The sequence below is a fragment of the Anopheles merus genome, chromosome 2R (assembly GCF_017562075.2).
Source record: "Anopheles merus strain MAF chromosome 2R, AmerM5.1, whole genome shotgun sequence".
Taxonomy (NCBI): Eukaryota; Metazoa; Arthropoda; class Insecta; order Diptera; family Culicidae; genus Anopheles; species Anopheles merus.
In genome coordinates, this window is record NC_054082.1 from 47,019,378 (window position 1) to 47,036,554 (window position 17,177).

The 17,177-nt window shown below is 44.4% G+C and overlaps 1 protein-coding gene across 4 annotated transcripts in view; it reads right to left on the reverse strand.

Moving 5' to 3' along the window:
• Positions 1–1,632: 1,632 nt before the first annotated feature.
• The window catches only part of LOC121587950 (alpha-mannosidase 2-like), a 94,281-nt gene continuing 78,736 nt past the window's right edge, over positions 1,633–17,177 (reverse strand). For all 4 annotated transcript variants that reach the window (XM_041905344.1, XM_041905345.1, XM_041905347.1 and 1 more), the window contains 5 exons: positions 10,478–10,772; positions 6,414–6,506; positions 6,070–6,264; positions 4,966–5,077; positions 1,633–4,890 (listed from right to left, as the gene is read on the reverse strand). In XM_041905344.1, coding sequence (XP_041761278.1) covers positions 1,979–4,890; positions 4,966–5,077; positions 6,070–6,264; positions 6,414–6,506; positions 10,478–10,772 — 3,607 coding nt within the window. In that variant the 3' untranslated portion in view covers positions 1,633–1,978. The remainder of the gene's footprint in view (positions 4,891–4,965; positions 5,078–6,069; positions 6,265–6,413; positions 6,507–10,477; positions 10,773–17,177) is intronic.

Here is a 17,177-nt window from a genome sequence, read left to right on the forward strand (position 1 = left end):
GTAAGAGTAACAACAATTGCGCTAGAGTGTTTGTTCCTGTATCGAATTGTAACAACAATAAAAAAGTAAAAATGTAGACAAAAAGGTGCACGCGAGGTCAACCAATTAATTTTGCTTAAACTTAAAGCTTTACAACAGATTTCTCTAGTTTTTGTCTAACATCGTAAGAAAAGATGGACTTAGCAAGAAGGTGAAAAAAGCGTTAAACAAATAACTATTGTCCTTGAACGGGTGCTAATACTAGAGGCGATTTGTACCGGGTAATGTAAAAAGTGTTCCGGTGTTGAAGAACAGTCATCAGCCGTAGTGAGCTACGATTTGACAACCCTGCACTACGACCCCTCAACGGAACGGAACACTCTTTACCGTTTAATTCACAGTTGGTAGCGGTGTATTAGGCTGTGTGTCCTTGGAATGGAATGAACCGGAGGAAACTCGAACAAGCGTGTGTTGTACATCCCAAAATAATATTTTTCAATCAAGGCAGTTAAAGCGTGTTGTTAATCATTCGCCGGAAAAAGAACGGAACAGTCATGACAAGTATGTGGACGTAACTAGGTAGTAAAATACATAAATATAATCTACAACAGCACCCTCCGGGCCCATTGCATATTTGGGCCATTTTGTTTGTTTGCTATATAATTGTATAAGTTCGTTCCATTCGTTTTTCGCTAAGTCCAGTATGTCTAACAGTACACATCTGCACACACACACACACTCACACGTGTTTTTTCATTTCTTTTACAATACTTTTGTCATGTTCACCTACTTTCTGCACCATGCATTTGCCTCCTGTCACTGCACAATCATTTACTTATTTCTTAAGCTACTGTTTTACACTTCCTAAATTCTTTCCCACGCGCTAGTTGTGTAAGTTATCCCACTTGTCGGTAGTGTTTTTTTATTCACTAAGTGTATTTAGTTGTGTGAGTGTGTCTTTCTCTGTGTGTGTGAACTACCACGTGCTATTAAATTAGTGTTGTGGTTTGCTTTATCATTTTAATAACATGCCTAGTTTTATCTGTGTTTTCTTTAATTGCCCTGCATATCCATCCAACTATCCATCCAACCATCCATCCATCCATCCATTCGCTCATCCGGGATTCAATCCGGGTCCTTGGTTTGGTGTGAACCCTTGTCGATTACACACTATCCTAACGTTAAATTACACTAGCGTCATGTTTTTCTTATGGATGGAAAGTATAGTTCCAGTTTCTCTGTGTGTATGTGTCCAACAGGCGCGTTTGTCTTTTCGCTTGTTAAATGGGGAGTAAAAGGACAGAACGAATGATGATGGTTTCGTTTCGTATGTGCTTGTATGCGTTGCTACATTAGTTTAGTATCCTGCCAACAGGATACGCTTCCGGGTTTGTCCAAACACATACACATGCACACGAACGCACCCGAACAGATCGTTAAAAATATTCCATTAAAATTAACTATTCTCGTAAACTGCATTACGAGTTTGGAAGGGACAAAGAGAGAGAGAGAGAGAGAGAGAGAGAGAGCGAGAGAGAGAGAGAGAGAGAGAGAGAGTGAGAGAAAGAGAGAGAGAGAAGAAAGATTTTGTGTAAAGATGGACAGAGAACGAAGTTAAGAGAGCTTTTTATCCATCCATTGTTGTTTGTGAGATTCCATTCGTTTAGTGATATTTACTGTGGTCATGTGTGGTCTAACGTCTTGGCGCTTGTGTCTGTGGCCAACCGTTTCTCCTAATTGTTGACTAATTGAATACAAACACACACACACACACGCTGAGGAGTTTTCTCTTGTTTTATGTCCTAGAGATGCCCGAAGAGGATTATTTCTTCATCCCTTTCGCCGGCTGCTACCATCTTCCATTTTCCGTTGAGGATACTCTCCCTTTCGACTGTGGAATGCTTGGAATGCGCGCGTCAGCTTTTACGCGATGCTGCCCTTTGGAACTCATCCCCCCTCCTATCTGCGGGAGGGGGGGTTCGTCAGTGCAATGTGGGTTTTACTTTGCAAAGGTCAGATTGTATGTCTTGAGTGCCATCGGCTCGAGATAGATGTCGGTGAAGGAGGCGAGCCGTTCGCCCGGATGCAGCCCGGTCAGTGAGGTCGCCTGGATCGCGTCGATTCGTAACCGCCGGAACAGTTGCAGCTCCCGTGGCTCCGTCGGATGATGCTGATTGATCTCATTATCTCCACCACCTCCTTCTCTTTCTCCACCGCCGCCGCCATCGATGACAGCATTGTTGGCAGGATTGCTAGTGCTGCTGCTACCACTACTACTGCTGCTGCTACTGCCGTTACCGCAGAAGTAACCGATCATCTCCTCGCCGCCTATCCGACAGCTGTACCCTTGCCGCTGCAGTACGAGCAGCGCCGAGCTGGAGGGAAACAGGGGCAGATTGTTTTCGGTGAGCGTGCGCAGATTCAGCACGTGCAGATCGCAAGGAAACTGGACGCGCAGAAGGCGCACCGCTCGGTTCAGCTCGAGCTGATTGCTCTCGTCGTACCGCTCGACGATGAACAGGTTGGCCGGATAGTTGAGCCCGTTCGCTAGCGCATTGGCAAAGATGCTGGGCAGCTGGTACGGGTCGGAGGTAGTGGTGCTGCTTTCCTTCTGCTGGTGCTGCTGTTGCGGCTCCTGTTCCTCCTGCCCATTCGGTGCGGCTGGTTCCACGTTCGGTGGCTGCTGTGCGTCGATCGTTTCTAGCGTCAGCCAAAACCGGTGACGCGTTAGCCGGCTATCGATCACACCTTCGCCCATGCCGCGGTAATCGTCGTACAACGTGCGCCGGTCGAGCATTACCTCCAGCTGGCCCGGCTCGAGGCTTGCCGCACCCTGGGCGTGCGTCGTCAGCAATGTCAGCCGCATCCGATCGTCCTGGATGAAGGCGCCGGACGTGATCGGGAAGTAGTTACCCTCCACCCCGATAGCCGACACCTTGACGCGCTTTTGGTACTGGAAGCCGTTCAGGTCGGAGTAAAACTCCGGGTTTTCGCTAGCGCCATTCTCGATGTCGGTCACGAAGCGCATAAACAGCTCCGTCTCGCGGTTCTTCGGCGGTGCCTCGAAGTCGATATCGTTCTCGATGTAGATCGCGCTATCCAGCACGCTGTTTGAGTTGTAGATGCGCACCGTGTGCGCTAGGAACGGCCCGTAAATGGCGGTCACATCGCTGGCCAGCGGGCCGGACGTGATCAGGATCGTCATGTCGCTGTACTGCTCCAGCACGTCCTTTTCCGAGTTGCGCTGCTCCGGATCGGTCTTGAACAGGTACGCGCCGGAATGGAACTGGGCGCTCTTGTACGCGGCGAACTTGATCGCGCACTGGATCTGCTTGCCCATGTGCTTCTTTGTGACCGATTTGAGGAAGCCGCTCTGCTCGTCGAACAGCAGCCGCATCTTGTAGTTCTCCAGCTGGATGTCGCCCGGCTGCTTGGTGCGCACCTCGAACGCTTTCGTCTTCTCGTCCTGACACTCCGTACAGTACAGCGTGGCCATCTTGCCCTGGTAGCCGTCCTCGTCGTACGCCGCCGTGTAGGTGGTGAGCGAGAGCGGCGCCAGCCGGGCCACAAACATCACCTCGTACTCCTTGTCCGAGGGGACGATCTTGCGCGACGTGTACGACGTCTCAGTAATGTTCCACACCGGGTTGATCTGGATGTCGATCGCTTTGCCAGCCGCGTCCAGTATCTTGACGCGCGGCGTCAGCGTGCGTATCGTGACGACTTCTAGTCGCTCCTGGGCGAGCGCATTGTACACGATAAAGTCCGTGCTGCGGCCCTCCGTCACGATGATGGGCGTTTTGCGCGGCAGCTTGCCAAAGTTGTCCCGCTCGAGCTCGCCGATTAGGAAGCCGTGCTGCTGCTGGTCGTGCGGTTTCCGCTGCACCAGCAGCTCGATCGTTTTCTCCTGCAGCTTCACAGTGTCCTGGATGCTCTCGAACAGGCGCAGCGCGTAGTCGCGCATCACGTTCGCTTTCGAGGTGCCGGTGATGGCGTCATGATGCTGAAACAGCCCCAGATTGCGCCGCGCCAGTATCATCTTTTCGTAGTTCTTTTCGTAAATTTTGAACGCGTTCGAGCTGCCGGTCTGCCGCGCCCGGTTGAACGCGATCGTGAACAGTATCTCAAGGCTGCGCAGGTTGTGCTCGAGCTCGCGGCTCAGTATCTTGTAGTACGGGCGGGTGGTGAAGTAACCGGACCAGTACGCCGGCCGGCCCTCGTTGAAGATGTCTGCGTACACGAAGAAGTCGCCCTTGAGCGTCGGGAACCGATCGTACCGTTCGCGGATCGCGTTAAAATAGTCCACCGGCGTGCCGAAGCTGATCTCAGCGTTGTACTTCGACCGATGCTCGTTGATGTAGTCGATCAGCTTCTTGTAGTTCGTGTACTGCTGCTCCATTTCTTTCTCCTTGTTGTAGCGGAAATCGTCCCCGACCGGGATGAGTGCCACGTTGTGCGGGAACAACGAGGCCGTGCGGGAGTACTGCTCCATCAGCAGGTCCGCCTTGGCTTCGATGTTTTCCGGCGTGATGAACTGCGCCTTGATCGAGTACTCGGTGTACTCGCCCGGGATCTTCCGGAAATCAAAGTTCAGACAGATGAATGGATGCGGACCGCACGAGTGCTTGATCGAATAGATGTCGAACGGCATGTTGTGCGTTAGCATGCTGTGAGCGCGCGCCTGACTGGCGCCACCGTCCGATGGATTTTTCCAGTACGGCGTCCAGAGAAAATCTCCGTACCGGTGGCGGGCAAACCACTGCTTCCAGGCGTAGTGGATGCGCTGAATGATCGTGCCCTTGAAACCGGAAGCAGCAAGCAAATACGGCACCGTACTGCCATGCCCGAACGGATCAATACTCCAGCCCGTCTTGGGCGTTATGTTTAGGTTCGCCTTTACCCACTGGTGTCCTGGAAGTAGGGGAAGTGTATTAGAGCGTTTGAATTCGTAAGCGAATAGCATTTGAGTTTGATGATGCAACTTACCTTCAATTAGCTGATCAACCATTGCGTACAGATGAGCGTTCGCTTCGTCCGTCATCACCCAGCCTCCGGTAGTAATTTCCAATCGGCCAGATTGTACCAATTTCTTTAGTATCTGCAAGTGAAATGACACGTCCGTGTTGTATTGTATGAGTGATTGTAACATAGGGTTTATAAATATGTTTTTTTTTTCTTCCTCGAAGTGGATATGTTTGATAGGCTGCCTACATTTGAGTGATTTCCGTTTAATAATAAAACGATTTTAACCAGTTTGTGCGGAATTATAAATCTTTTTCGCTGCTTTTTCTGTATGAATACTTTACACGGAAAAGCCGCACGAGAATAATATTTAGCTGTAAGCATAAAATTCGGTTCGTTAGCTAGAAATTCCATTTGCCCTTTACATCGCAGCAGTTCTGAAAACATGCTTTGGGTTGGTCTGAGTAAAACAAAATGGTAATGACTGTTAAATTCAAACGCTTGTTCGTCGTTTGGCATAACAACCGATGTGGCTTTATTTAGGTTTTCTAGAATTGTTTTACTACTGCATGGCCGATTAGTCAGTTCTTGTTAGAGGGGAGATAGCATTTCCATTGGCCTGGGAGCCAATATTGCAAAAGCGACTTCGATGGATCTTTTTTTTTATAAAATGACTATTTTAGCACTAGGAGCATTCCTAAACAATCACAGAATCAATCAGATGACAACGAACATCCGCAGAAGGATTTTTGGCTCCATATTAGTGGAAGGACACAAACGCCATTCTCGTTATTAGTGAAGCACATTATACTTTTGACTGAACATTATTTTGTATTTCACAGAAATAGTAAAACATGCTCATACAAATTCAATCTCAATCCAAAGAACGCTATTTTAAATCTATCAAACACGTCTAAACCAATGCAACTTAAAGTTCATTTCAATTACGATGCGATACGAGCAAGTAAATATGTTCTGGTTTTGGTCTACAATCTATTCTCTCCTTTGTTATCAAATTGTGAAATACTATCATAACCACTCTGATAATAACAACAATCCTCAATACAGAGCTGGACCAAAGCCACCAAAAAGAAATTCCCCACCCATGCCACCCACTGCAACACCTACCCGTTGTTTCGTCGGATGGGCCTGATCCCACCACAGCTGCAGGAAGCTGATTTCACTCCAGATGAACGACATGTTGCCGTACTCGGGCATTTTCGTGACGGCCAGGTTCAGAATTTGGCGCGAATCTGACTGGAAGTAGTTGACGAAGGTTTTCAGCCATCCAGGATCATTGTGCGAATGCGGAACCACCACAATCTTTGCGATAAGAAGAAAGAGAGAGAGAGATAGGGAAAATGAAATTCAATGAGGAAAGTGTGAAAATGCTGTTAATCAGGACAAGTTGGATCATTAAATTGTATAAATTATCAGCAACATGTGTTAGATAGAAGTGTCACTCTTCTTACCTTTAGGGGTGGCCTTTTCAGATCCTTTTGCAGCTTTTCATAGCGCGTTTCGAAATCTTTATCCCAGTATTCCTTGGTTTTCATCCATTCCGGCTGTGGAAGAGAGGATTTAAATGAAACATGAAGTTTACAAGCTTATATTGCTTACATTGTAATTTATATTAGCCTATATTTAAAGAGGAAGAATGTATGAGCTACTACTAATTATGTATCCTGTAATCTTCTAACCCTGATTCAAATACATTAACACGCTCTGCATGTCAAATGGCACCGAAACGGTTTCAGAACCACATCTAATTCCCATCAAACGGTTTAAACCGTTGACGAGCCTGCCGACGATTGCAAATTGGCAGTTAAACGGTCGCAAAACGTTTAACCCATTTTACGATCGACTAACGCCGCCTTCTGCTGTCTTCACCACCGCAGTGGGGGTTGGATTCATGATTTACCGATGTAATAACACTTGAGCTGTGCTAGCAATTAGCGAGCAATCGAAATTGGGTGCGCGCTAAGTATCACCGGCATGCCGTGTTCCCTCACTCCGCGTGCTGATCGTGTCATTATTTGGACGCGACCGAACGTGTGCCCATCGTAGTGAGAGCTTCAATCACCGTATACGCAGTGGTGCACGTTTGGCGTGCTCATCTCGATCTCGAATGGAGAACTGTGTGTAGGATGAAGCTTTAGTGTAAAACAAAAACGAAAGACAGAAGCAATTACACGATACAGTACAGCCAGTCAATCAAGGTGGCAAAACGATGTCAGTCATTTGCATTCCAATTCCACTGGTTCGCTGATTTATGTGTCGAGCACCGCAACATAGCTGGTACATTAATAAATAACTAAACGGCAGTGGCGCACATTATCATGATTTGGGAGTGCGAGAAGGAACGAGTCGTCGGGTGAGGCGATTATAGAACTGAGCAAAACCGTAAAACGCGTGCGTAGAGCTGTAAAATGAAATGCAGAACATAATGCTAAACGGCGACATTTGATTGCAGAATATCGCTGCAGTAGGTTTGAGAGATTTTAAAAACATGCTTCATGCGATATTTGACATTTTGATATTTTATTATGTAATTTTATTATAAGTGAATGAAGCTAATTGAACGCCTTCCTTAAAAAAGAGCTAGAGCGTGCACAAAACGAAACTTGAAGTTAATAATTTCTTCTTCTTCTTCTTCTTTTGGCTCAACAACCGTTGCCGGTCAAGGCCTGCCTGTACCACACTACTTGTGGGTTTTGGCTTTCAGTGACTTATTGATCTCCCCATAGAAGGATAGTCAGTCCTACGTATGGCGGCACGGTCCATTTGGGGCTTGAACCCATGACGGGCATGTTGTTAAGTCGTACGAGTTGACGACTGTACTACGAGACCGGCTTAATAATTTAACACGTTTTTATTCGTACGTCACGAATATAGTTGAAAAACACGGGCATCATGTCCGGGTTTAAATTATATGCATTGCAACAGAGTTTAGATAAAAAATCAATGTAATGATAACAAACTATTTACGTTCCTTGCCTCTACATTAGCAACTGCATATAGATTAACTTACGCCAAACATTGGTCGTGATGATCGATGCTTATTTATTTATTACAGATGTTTCTTCGAACGTTACAGTTTGTTACACTAGCGTGGGAAGCAGTGGCGGATTAAGGGTGTCGGGGGCCCCAGGCGGAAAGACGAGTTGAGGCCCCCTGTAAATGGTAAATGTTCTTGGGGCGGGAGGGGGGTGGGGGTATTAGCGGCACTATACTTGCTGATGGGATATTGAACTTGAACAGTATAGTAAACTTGAAATGCCATCGGGGTCCCCTTCGATCATCAGTCAACAGGTTCTAATTTTTTTTTGCTGACGGGGGGTGGGGGGGTGCAAATGATTCGCCAGCCTCGGGGCCCAACGGCCATCCTTCCGGGGGCCCTGGCCGCTAATTCTCTATCCATACGGCATACTATAGAATGGCGATCTACGGGGCCCCAAAATCGACGGGGCCCCAGGCGACCACCTAGTCCGCCTACCGTTAGATCCGCCACTGGTGGGAAGGGAGGTGGTAACATTTCGAAATGTTTGCGTAACGTAATTGATGGATAACGCCTTAGTAACACGCAGCCGGATAGGTCAAATCCTTTCTGAGGGCGACGATTGTAACGAGGTTTGAACCCACGATGGACATGTTATTGAGTTCGTTCGAGTTGATGACTGTACGCACGATAATGATGCCCGCAAAGCATGATATTGGCATGCCTTTTGTAAATGCCTCATGTAGCAGATAGGAAGGTTTGTCAAACAAACTTTATTAAAGAAACCATGCATCGATCGGAAATAAATATATTACTATTCTTATGAAAAAGATTATAAGAACAAAACTCATTCTATTGAGCAACTGCACTGTTAAAAGAGTGGTGGTATTGTTTTCATTTGCAATTGTGTATAAAAACTCTCCGAAAAGGTGAATCTTCTTTACAACAAACGCGTGCCCACATATTTCATAATTTGCTCGTCTTCGCCGCAAACCGACTACGATGGTCTTGAACATAACAAAAATAGCTGTATGTACTGTCGTTGTTAGTCCTTAATAAGTAGTACTTTACATTATTCGCACACAGTCAAACCACAAACCAACTCAACGACTACAACGGTTGCGGTCGTGGGAATGTTTAAACCTCGCTCGGCTCGCGGAATCAGGTCGGTGCGTGTCCCTCCGACGGTACGAACTGTGGTCCATTGCTAAAAGCGTAATGTGTTGTCAGTAGAAACTCCTAGCTTACAACATTCTGCCGTGGGTAACAAAAGGGGTAAAAATCAACGCTCGTGACCGGCCGGTCAGAGCGGTCCCGTCGGAATTTCCAAGGGTTCAACGGAATGGTTTGTTCGGTCATCCGTTTAGTAATGGGCGCAATGTTGCGGTCACTAGTTTGCTCGGGCAGTTCGATAAGAGTGCTCAACTGTATTTTCCATACAGCAATGACATTTATTGAAGGGATGCTACATCAATCGCATTCACATCAGCGAGTTATTCCTTTACTGATGTAAGTTATAGGTAGAAATGTGAAGAAAGTAACATTGAGGACTTGTTCTATTTGCACAATATTATGTTTTCTATGTAAAATAGTGCTATATGTGTGTATATTAATCATATATAATTTAAACGCACACTGCTGATTCATATGAAAGGTATGCTTTGAGTGCGCTCATCAGGTAAGAAGATGTAACAAACTTGTTTGTGGTTCTAGATTAATTTAATGAGATGATTCTGTGGCCAACAGTGATTAGTAATTTGGTTTTGCATAATGCCAAACATGCTGAAAGTTTCCAATTGAGACATTTTGTTCATTCTATCCCTTCTTTTCTATCTCTTTAAGTATCCACCCGAGGGTGAATGACAACAATGATCGGAAAACAATTCCCTTACGGAAACTTTCCTTACGGTTTTCTTGGACTTGTTGTGGAAACTAAATCTTGCGTTCACTCCTATTCTACCTCGCTGACAGCCTTAAAACATACCCAAAAACTTGCATTAAAGGCGCGAAAAAAAGGAAGGAGATAACACTCTCAAACCGATCGCTTGTGCACCCTAATCTTTCCAGCATCAAGCGCTCACCCGCTCTAGAATGGATGATTCGTGTGACGCTATCCATACTTCACTCCCAACCGTAGCCACACTTCTTCGGCCTACCCAACCGAATGGAGATAGAGCTATGAATATTATGCGCATACATGAATATTTTCCTCGCACTCACATGCGGCTCATTTTTGTCAGCCACTCAACAATTTGCATACTCAGATAAGTTTGAGCTCGCACGGAGTCGGTGCCTCGAGGCGGAAATGCTAACAAGGCGGACGGCAGAGGGTGTTGAGCGTGCTAATAAGAAATCGAAGTGATTAAAGGACAATTTCCAATCATCTTCCCTTAGCTCTCATCCACACACTTGGGCCCGGTTTGGTGGTGGTGGAGTAAGTTTTACTGCAGAAACGTGAGGGCAAACGTGTACGATTTCGGATTATGTATGAGTCACCCAGATTGTGAGAATCCCCAGCGCTCTTCGGCTTCGACTTACCTGGAAATCGAATTTTCCATACTCGTCCACGGTGGTGATATCGGTGGGTGCCTCCTCCAGCACGCTGCACTCGTCCCATCGACTACCGAACCGGGGCAGGGGGCCACCGGCACTGTCGGTACCATCCTCTGGTGCGATCCCATCGCCATGGCCGTCCCCATTGTCGCCTCGCACGTTATCACCTGTCCGATCGGCGATGTGCTGCTGCTGCTGCCGGCTGATCGAGTTCAGACTGCTCCGCAACCAACTGTGCCACGAGTGATTTGCATTCGGGCCCGTATGCTGTCCGTTAGATCTATTGGTGTTTTTGGGAAAAGAGATGCAAAATAACGGAACACGGTTAGTATGATTCAAACAAGAGAGGGAGAGAGCAAGTATTACAGAAACAGAAACGAAGCAATAACAACAAAAAGGGAGGAAATTTTCCAGCATAACCTCGCCCGGAAGCTGCACAAGCCGTGCTGACGGTGATGGTGGGTGCACATGATGTTATTTCATTATTTGTCGTGGTCATTTGTCGAGTGGTCGAGGCTCATGTATGTACGGTGGTAGTACCAAATGCCAATATTCAAATTCATTCTCTTCGGCGTAATTATATGAGTGTGGTGGGGCATCGTCTCTGCTGTACATGGAACTCCAGCAATTCCAGCTTCCCAAGCGAGTGTGTATGCGAGAGACAGAGGAGAAAAGGTCGGGCAAGTAACAAACTTCAAATGATTTGCATATTATTGGCATCTAGTAAAAGGGTGACCCACCCATGCCTGTGACCGAGGGTGTGAAAGAACGAACCAAAGCTCTTCCGAAAACTATTCGCCAGCATTTGGGTACTTTCGAGTGGAGGACGTTCCGGCGTGTGTAGACCACAACACCAGCTCGTACCATTTTGTCGCTTCCGTTGCTGACACAATGGCACCAGACGACCCATCCGATGGCCTGGATCGGGAGGGCCGGTTGTATGCTCTTTTGATTGTTGTATGCCGCCCGTCACAAAAGCCCATTTCTGACTACGGTCTGCTTCCGGGTTAAAATTCATTCCCACACTTGTGCGACCCGTTTGATGGTGCAGAGAGACCAATGGAGGAGAAGTTACACCCCCGAGTTCGTCGTTTCATTAGAACTGTGAGTTTTGTCAACCTTCATCGTACCGGTGTGGCAAGTTGCCGGACGACCCCACACGGTCCCATTGCGTCTATCTTCGTAAGTGTGGCACACTGGTGGCACACGTGAAACCACCCACTTTACCCCCGGGAAGTGCAATGACTTGTGTGAAATGAGGTATGCTCTCTTTCTCTCTCTCTCTCTCTCTCTCTCTCTCTCTCTCTCTCTCTCTCTCTCTCTCTCTCTCTCTCTCTCTCTCTCTCTCTTGGCATTTGACACTAACCTCAGACGGGGGAGAAACCGGGGTGTGCACACATCATGAATTAATTTCCATTTTCATTCTTAACAAGCGTGCTGTAATTTAACTTTTGTTTCCAATGTTCGACACGCAGAAAGGATTTTGTCCCTGTTTGCGAAAGGATACGACGTGTGGTTTGTGTCCCTTGGGTTGTTTGACAGTTTGAAATAATATACTGTCAAACGACCTTGACGACGGACGATGATTTGGGTTGGTTGCTTGGGAGTGTTGACTATAGCGAACAATGTTATGTAGAACTGTCTTGAAATAATGGGAGCACAGGGCAATATGGATAAATTCTTTTGACAATGTTCTGACTAGGTACAGCGGTAGAGCAACTGTGCGAAATATCTGGTCAATCTATCTGCTAGCTCTTATTTATTATTTGTTCCCCATATGATAATTATTTCATCGTTCACGATGCAAACATTTCACAGACGTTGCAAATCATGCTGGATCTGTCATGAAATCCTTAGCTAGACAAAATTGCCTCATTATCCCCTACTTCTTTCGCACTGATACCCACATACACAGACATATGCGCCGGGTAATGTTATTTCTTCATTCGCTTTTTTCTTGTCCAGTTTGAATCTAGTTTAATATCTAGTCCATTTTCTCCATCCTTTCGTTTTCCTAGCTTTTCTATGTGAAAAAGGTGTCATAACTTTCACCGAAAAATTCAAGCCAGGTCAGTTTCTTATTCCGCTCGTTATTCGGCAGTATCAATCCTGTCAACGGTCCGTGCAGAAGAGATACGGAAGAAAAGTGGGGCAAAGGACTGGGACGGAAAAAGACGAGTTCGACATAACTGGCGTTTTGGCAGTGCAGGGAAGATAAAGTAACATAAACTTTACTTGGGAGGACTACGTTGGAGGAAGGGTACATGAAACGAAAGGTAAAGATACGAAAAAAACCCACACTTACACACGCGGGATACAAACGAACGATCCTTTCTGTTCCCCGTTGGATAGTAATTTTTGATGACATTCCATAAAATTTCATAAACTTTCGTGCCTTGCTTTTGCTTACGGAGCCCTAAACCCCGTCCACCTCACTTTTTGTTTTCTCTGAGGATGACTTTCCCGCAACTTTTCTCTCGCCTCTCGATTTGAACTTCCCAAAGTGAGCCTCTGTGTTGTGTGAGTTTGGGGGTTATTGTGTGGCATTTGGTGAGGCTTTTCTCGCTGATGATTGCCGGCTCAGTTGTTGTCCAGTATGGTCGGATGTGAAGGATTATTAGAATTTATTAGGAAGGCACCGAACGAATGAAAACTAAATTATAACCCATTATAAAGCTAGAAGCTTTACTTCATATACGTTCATAGCATTTAGCTGTACACAGGAATGCGGTGGCATAAAACATAACCGATTTGTATGATTTTATTTCCGTATCTTTTGTGGTGACAATCCTGATCCGAAAATACAATAATCGATGATACTGGATGGAGTTATTTTAATCCGGGGACAACGTACTAGGAACGATGCAAAAAATCGATGACCAAAGGGGTTGATCATAAAAACATAACGAAGCTCGCCTGAAATAATACCGACAGTCCGAATATTGGAGAAAAATTGCCCTCCGAGTACTCCCTGTGCCACCAGATACGCAGCTCCACTCTTGGCCATTTGTTGCCCCAAGCAGAAGCAGACCCCATCCCTTTCCATAAAATAACGACCAAAATATAAAAATTCACCTACCAACAACGAGTTGGTAGCAGCAACCCAAAAAGGGTCCACCGAGGTTTGTCCACTTTCATCCACCGCTGTCTTTCGTACGCTTTCTTTATTCGAAATTTTATTATGAGCGTTTAATGATGCGAAAATATATGGATTGGTCCACATCGTCACAGGACTTTGGTGCGGCATCGTTCCGGCATGGCATGTGGTGTGGGAATTTGTTGGTATGGACCGGGGATTCAGTGTAGTAGGAAGAACATTTGCTATTCGGTCGTGGCAAAACATGATTGGAATGGGAGGGTTTCGAGGATTTTTGGTAGCTGTGGTTGTTGTTGTTGTGGTGGTGGTGGTTCTGCGAGAACTTATTGTTGTTGGAAATTTTATTGTACCTCCCACAACAGCTCTAACAATGCAATTCCACATCAAACTGTTTTCATGTGAGCACGCGGCCGCTATGTATGGAAGGTTGATATATATTTTTTATCTCTATCTCGTTCGCTTTCGTAGCTACAGCATTGGCTGGACCGTTTGGTTTGTCTCGATTGAATATTGCATCAAGCTATTAATAGGAAGTACTGACGGTAAGTGTACTGGAAAGTGCGATTTTTCGATGTTTTGTTTTTGCCACTCAGACAGAAGTAAAGGCGAGAAAGGAAGCAAATGAACGATCTCCGTGAGCAACAGCACATGAACGAAAGCCTTGCCGCAAAACAGAAGGATACTCGCTCCCGGAGATGACTTACATTCAACGTTAGACGAGTAGCGTAAATCACGGACACGTGTAACAAATGTTGTTTTCTCGCTCTCGTTCACTCTTTCCTTTTCGTTCTATCTCACTATGTTGACGTACCATTTATTACCACACTCTTGCGCTCTGTGCCGAAAATCGGTTGCGTTCGCTTATATTTATTGTTGAATGATTTTTCCGATTGAACGAGAATTGGTAAATTGTGAATTTTCAATATCTTGTGTGGAGCGGAGAAATAAAGTATCGAAATCCTTCCCGAGGCAGTACAAGCAACGTCCCGAGCTGGGAGAAGGTGATTGGACTGGCGTGGAAACGCGCGAATTCGCGTGCTGTAACTACCCTTTCGAGACTCACAAACAATGGTAGTAGTAGTAGTAGGGACGTATGTGTACTGAATGAAACTCGCCACGGTTCGCCCTGCTTTGGCTCAATTGTATTATTCGCCTGGCTGCCTCGGAACTGGTCCGCAATTGTAGTGTGTGCTTCTCGCGCGCGCGTTTTCCCGTACCGCCGGCAAGTGGCAACCAGGCGTCTCCATTTTGTTCCACTACTAGCTGTGATCGCTAGAAACGGAGGGGGAGGAAATCGCGACCGCCGATGGGGGTAGACGTGCCATATCAAATGGTTCTGGCCACCTTTATGGCTACCCGTTGTCAATTGGCAGCAGGGGTGTCACACACGGCACTGAGTGAGTGACGGTGGACGTGCGAACTCCCGGACCTGCTCCTGCGTGTTAATGTGACAGTGAGCGATGGCAATAAAAAAGGCTAAATTGTCGAAACGATTTAGAAACGCCGTCGTTTCGTCGGCTCCTCTCGGCGATGGTGAGAATTTGAAATCTCGAAGGAACGCTTTAGACAGAAACCCGTGCTGACGGTGACGTGTGCCAGAGCCCGACATGACGGTGACACGCGAATATAAAATTAAGAGCCGCGATTGAGCTGATGACGGATGTGCATTTCGGTGAATTTGGCATTTTGAGGAGGGTTAAGTGACAACAATATGGGGTATATTTTATGTTCTTAAATAGTTTAAAGTTTGATTGATTGAATTATTATAACAACAAAATATACAAAAAAAAAACAATAAGACAGTTTGCTTCTTGTGAATTAAACAATCATTATATCAAATTTAGTACAATAGTCTAAATAAAAAGGATGTTTGAAACTATAGCAAACATAGCTAATACAAACATAAGTAAAACACTTTAATTAGTAAATCAATATAAACTACTTTAATTTAGATAAGGTTTAATTTTGATGTGAACGGTTGGCAGAGATCATTCAAGGAAACCATTTCATTTTACGCCAATAAAATGCATATTCAACCATTAGAGCGCCCATTAATCACATTGAGACATATTCATTAAAAGCATTTTCGAACTTTTTTTTGATGTTTTCCGTTAATAAAAATAAAAATAAAAATTATAATAATGGTAATAATAATAATAATAATAATAATCATAATAATAATGGTATTAATGATAATATTAATAATAATAATCATAATAATAATAATAATAATAATAATAATAATAATAATAATAATAATAGTAATAATAATAATAATAATAATAATAATAGTAATAATAATAATAGTAATAATAATAATAATAATAATAATAATAATAATAATAATAATAATAATAATAATAATAATAATAATAATAATAATAATGGAGATAATAATAATAATAAAAATAATAATAATTATAATAATAATAATAATAATAATAACAATCATTGCCATTATTTGTGTAAAGTCTATTTTTTGTATACATTATTACAGAACTCTTTCCTTCGTCCAAAACTATTAAAACATCAAACTCTTGCAAGTGTTCTTTAAGAAGTTATGTTATTTGATTACGCTAAAAAATCTGTGTCTTGTTGTGGGCTTTAACGAAAGAGTGACCTTTTATCTTTATCTTAGCCTCGATAGGGATTCTTGGGGAATGTTCGGCCCGTTCAGTGGTAGACTCACACTACACTAAACTTTGTATGTGTCGTCCTGTTTGTAATGTAACACTAACAATGTACATTTTATTGACTTTGTCATCATCCTAAATTGTTGTTTAGTTTTTAGTTGAGGATCATACTAGCATGGGAAAGGAAAGACATTATTATTATATGAAATGTAGAACTATTAGCAACTTTAGTAGATATAAAACTATATCGGTCGGTCGGTCTGGTGGTACAGTCGTCAACTCGTACGACGTAACAACATACCCGTCATGGGTTCAAGTCCCGAATAGACCGTGCCCCCATACGTAGGACTGACTATCCTGCTATGGTAACAATAAGTCACTGAAAGCCAAGCTCACTTCATTAGTGGGTACTGGCAGGCCTTGACCGACAGCGGTTGTTGTGCCAAAGAAGAAGAAGAAGAAAACTATATTCCCTCATTACAGGAACAATAATATATTGTTTCTCCTGCCTAGAGTAACGACTTCATGCCGGCCTCTACATGATATTAGTAGTATGCAGTCCGATAACTCAGTCCTTGCTACGGGGGAACGGTGCAAATGGGACTTGAATCCATAACGTCTATGTTTTGAAGTCGTACGAGTAGACGACTGTACTACGACACTGCTCCACATTTATTAATTTTTTTATTTATGTATTTATTAACGGAAGGAAGGTCTGATACGACCTTTTTGATTAGGGAAACCATAAAACGTTATAAATCACACAAAAAATGCATTTGCTATAAATAATTTTATAAATAAAAACTAGAAAAAAAACTGTAATAACAACTTAAAGTAGATATTCTGGACAACTCGAAAGCAGATAACACGAGTGAGCATCCGTATCTAGCATGAAAGCTTAATGTATTGATAAAATATGTGTCTAAAATTCTCATCTTAGTTCGACCAAATGTTT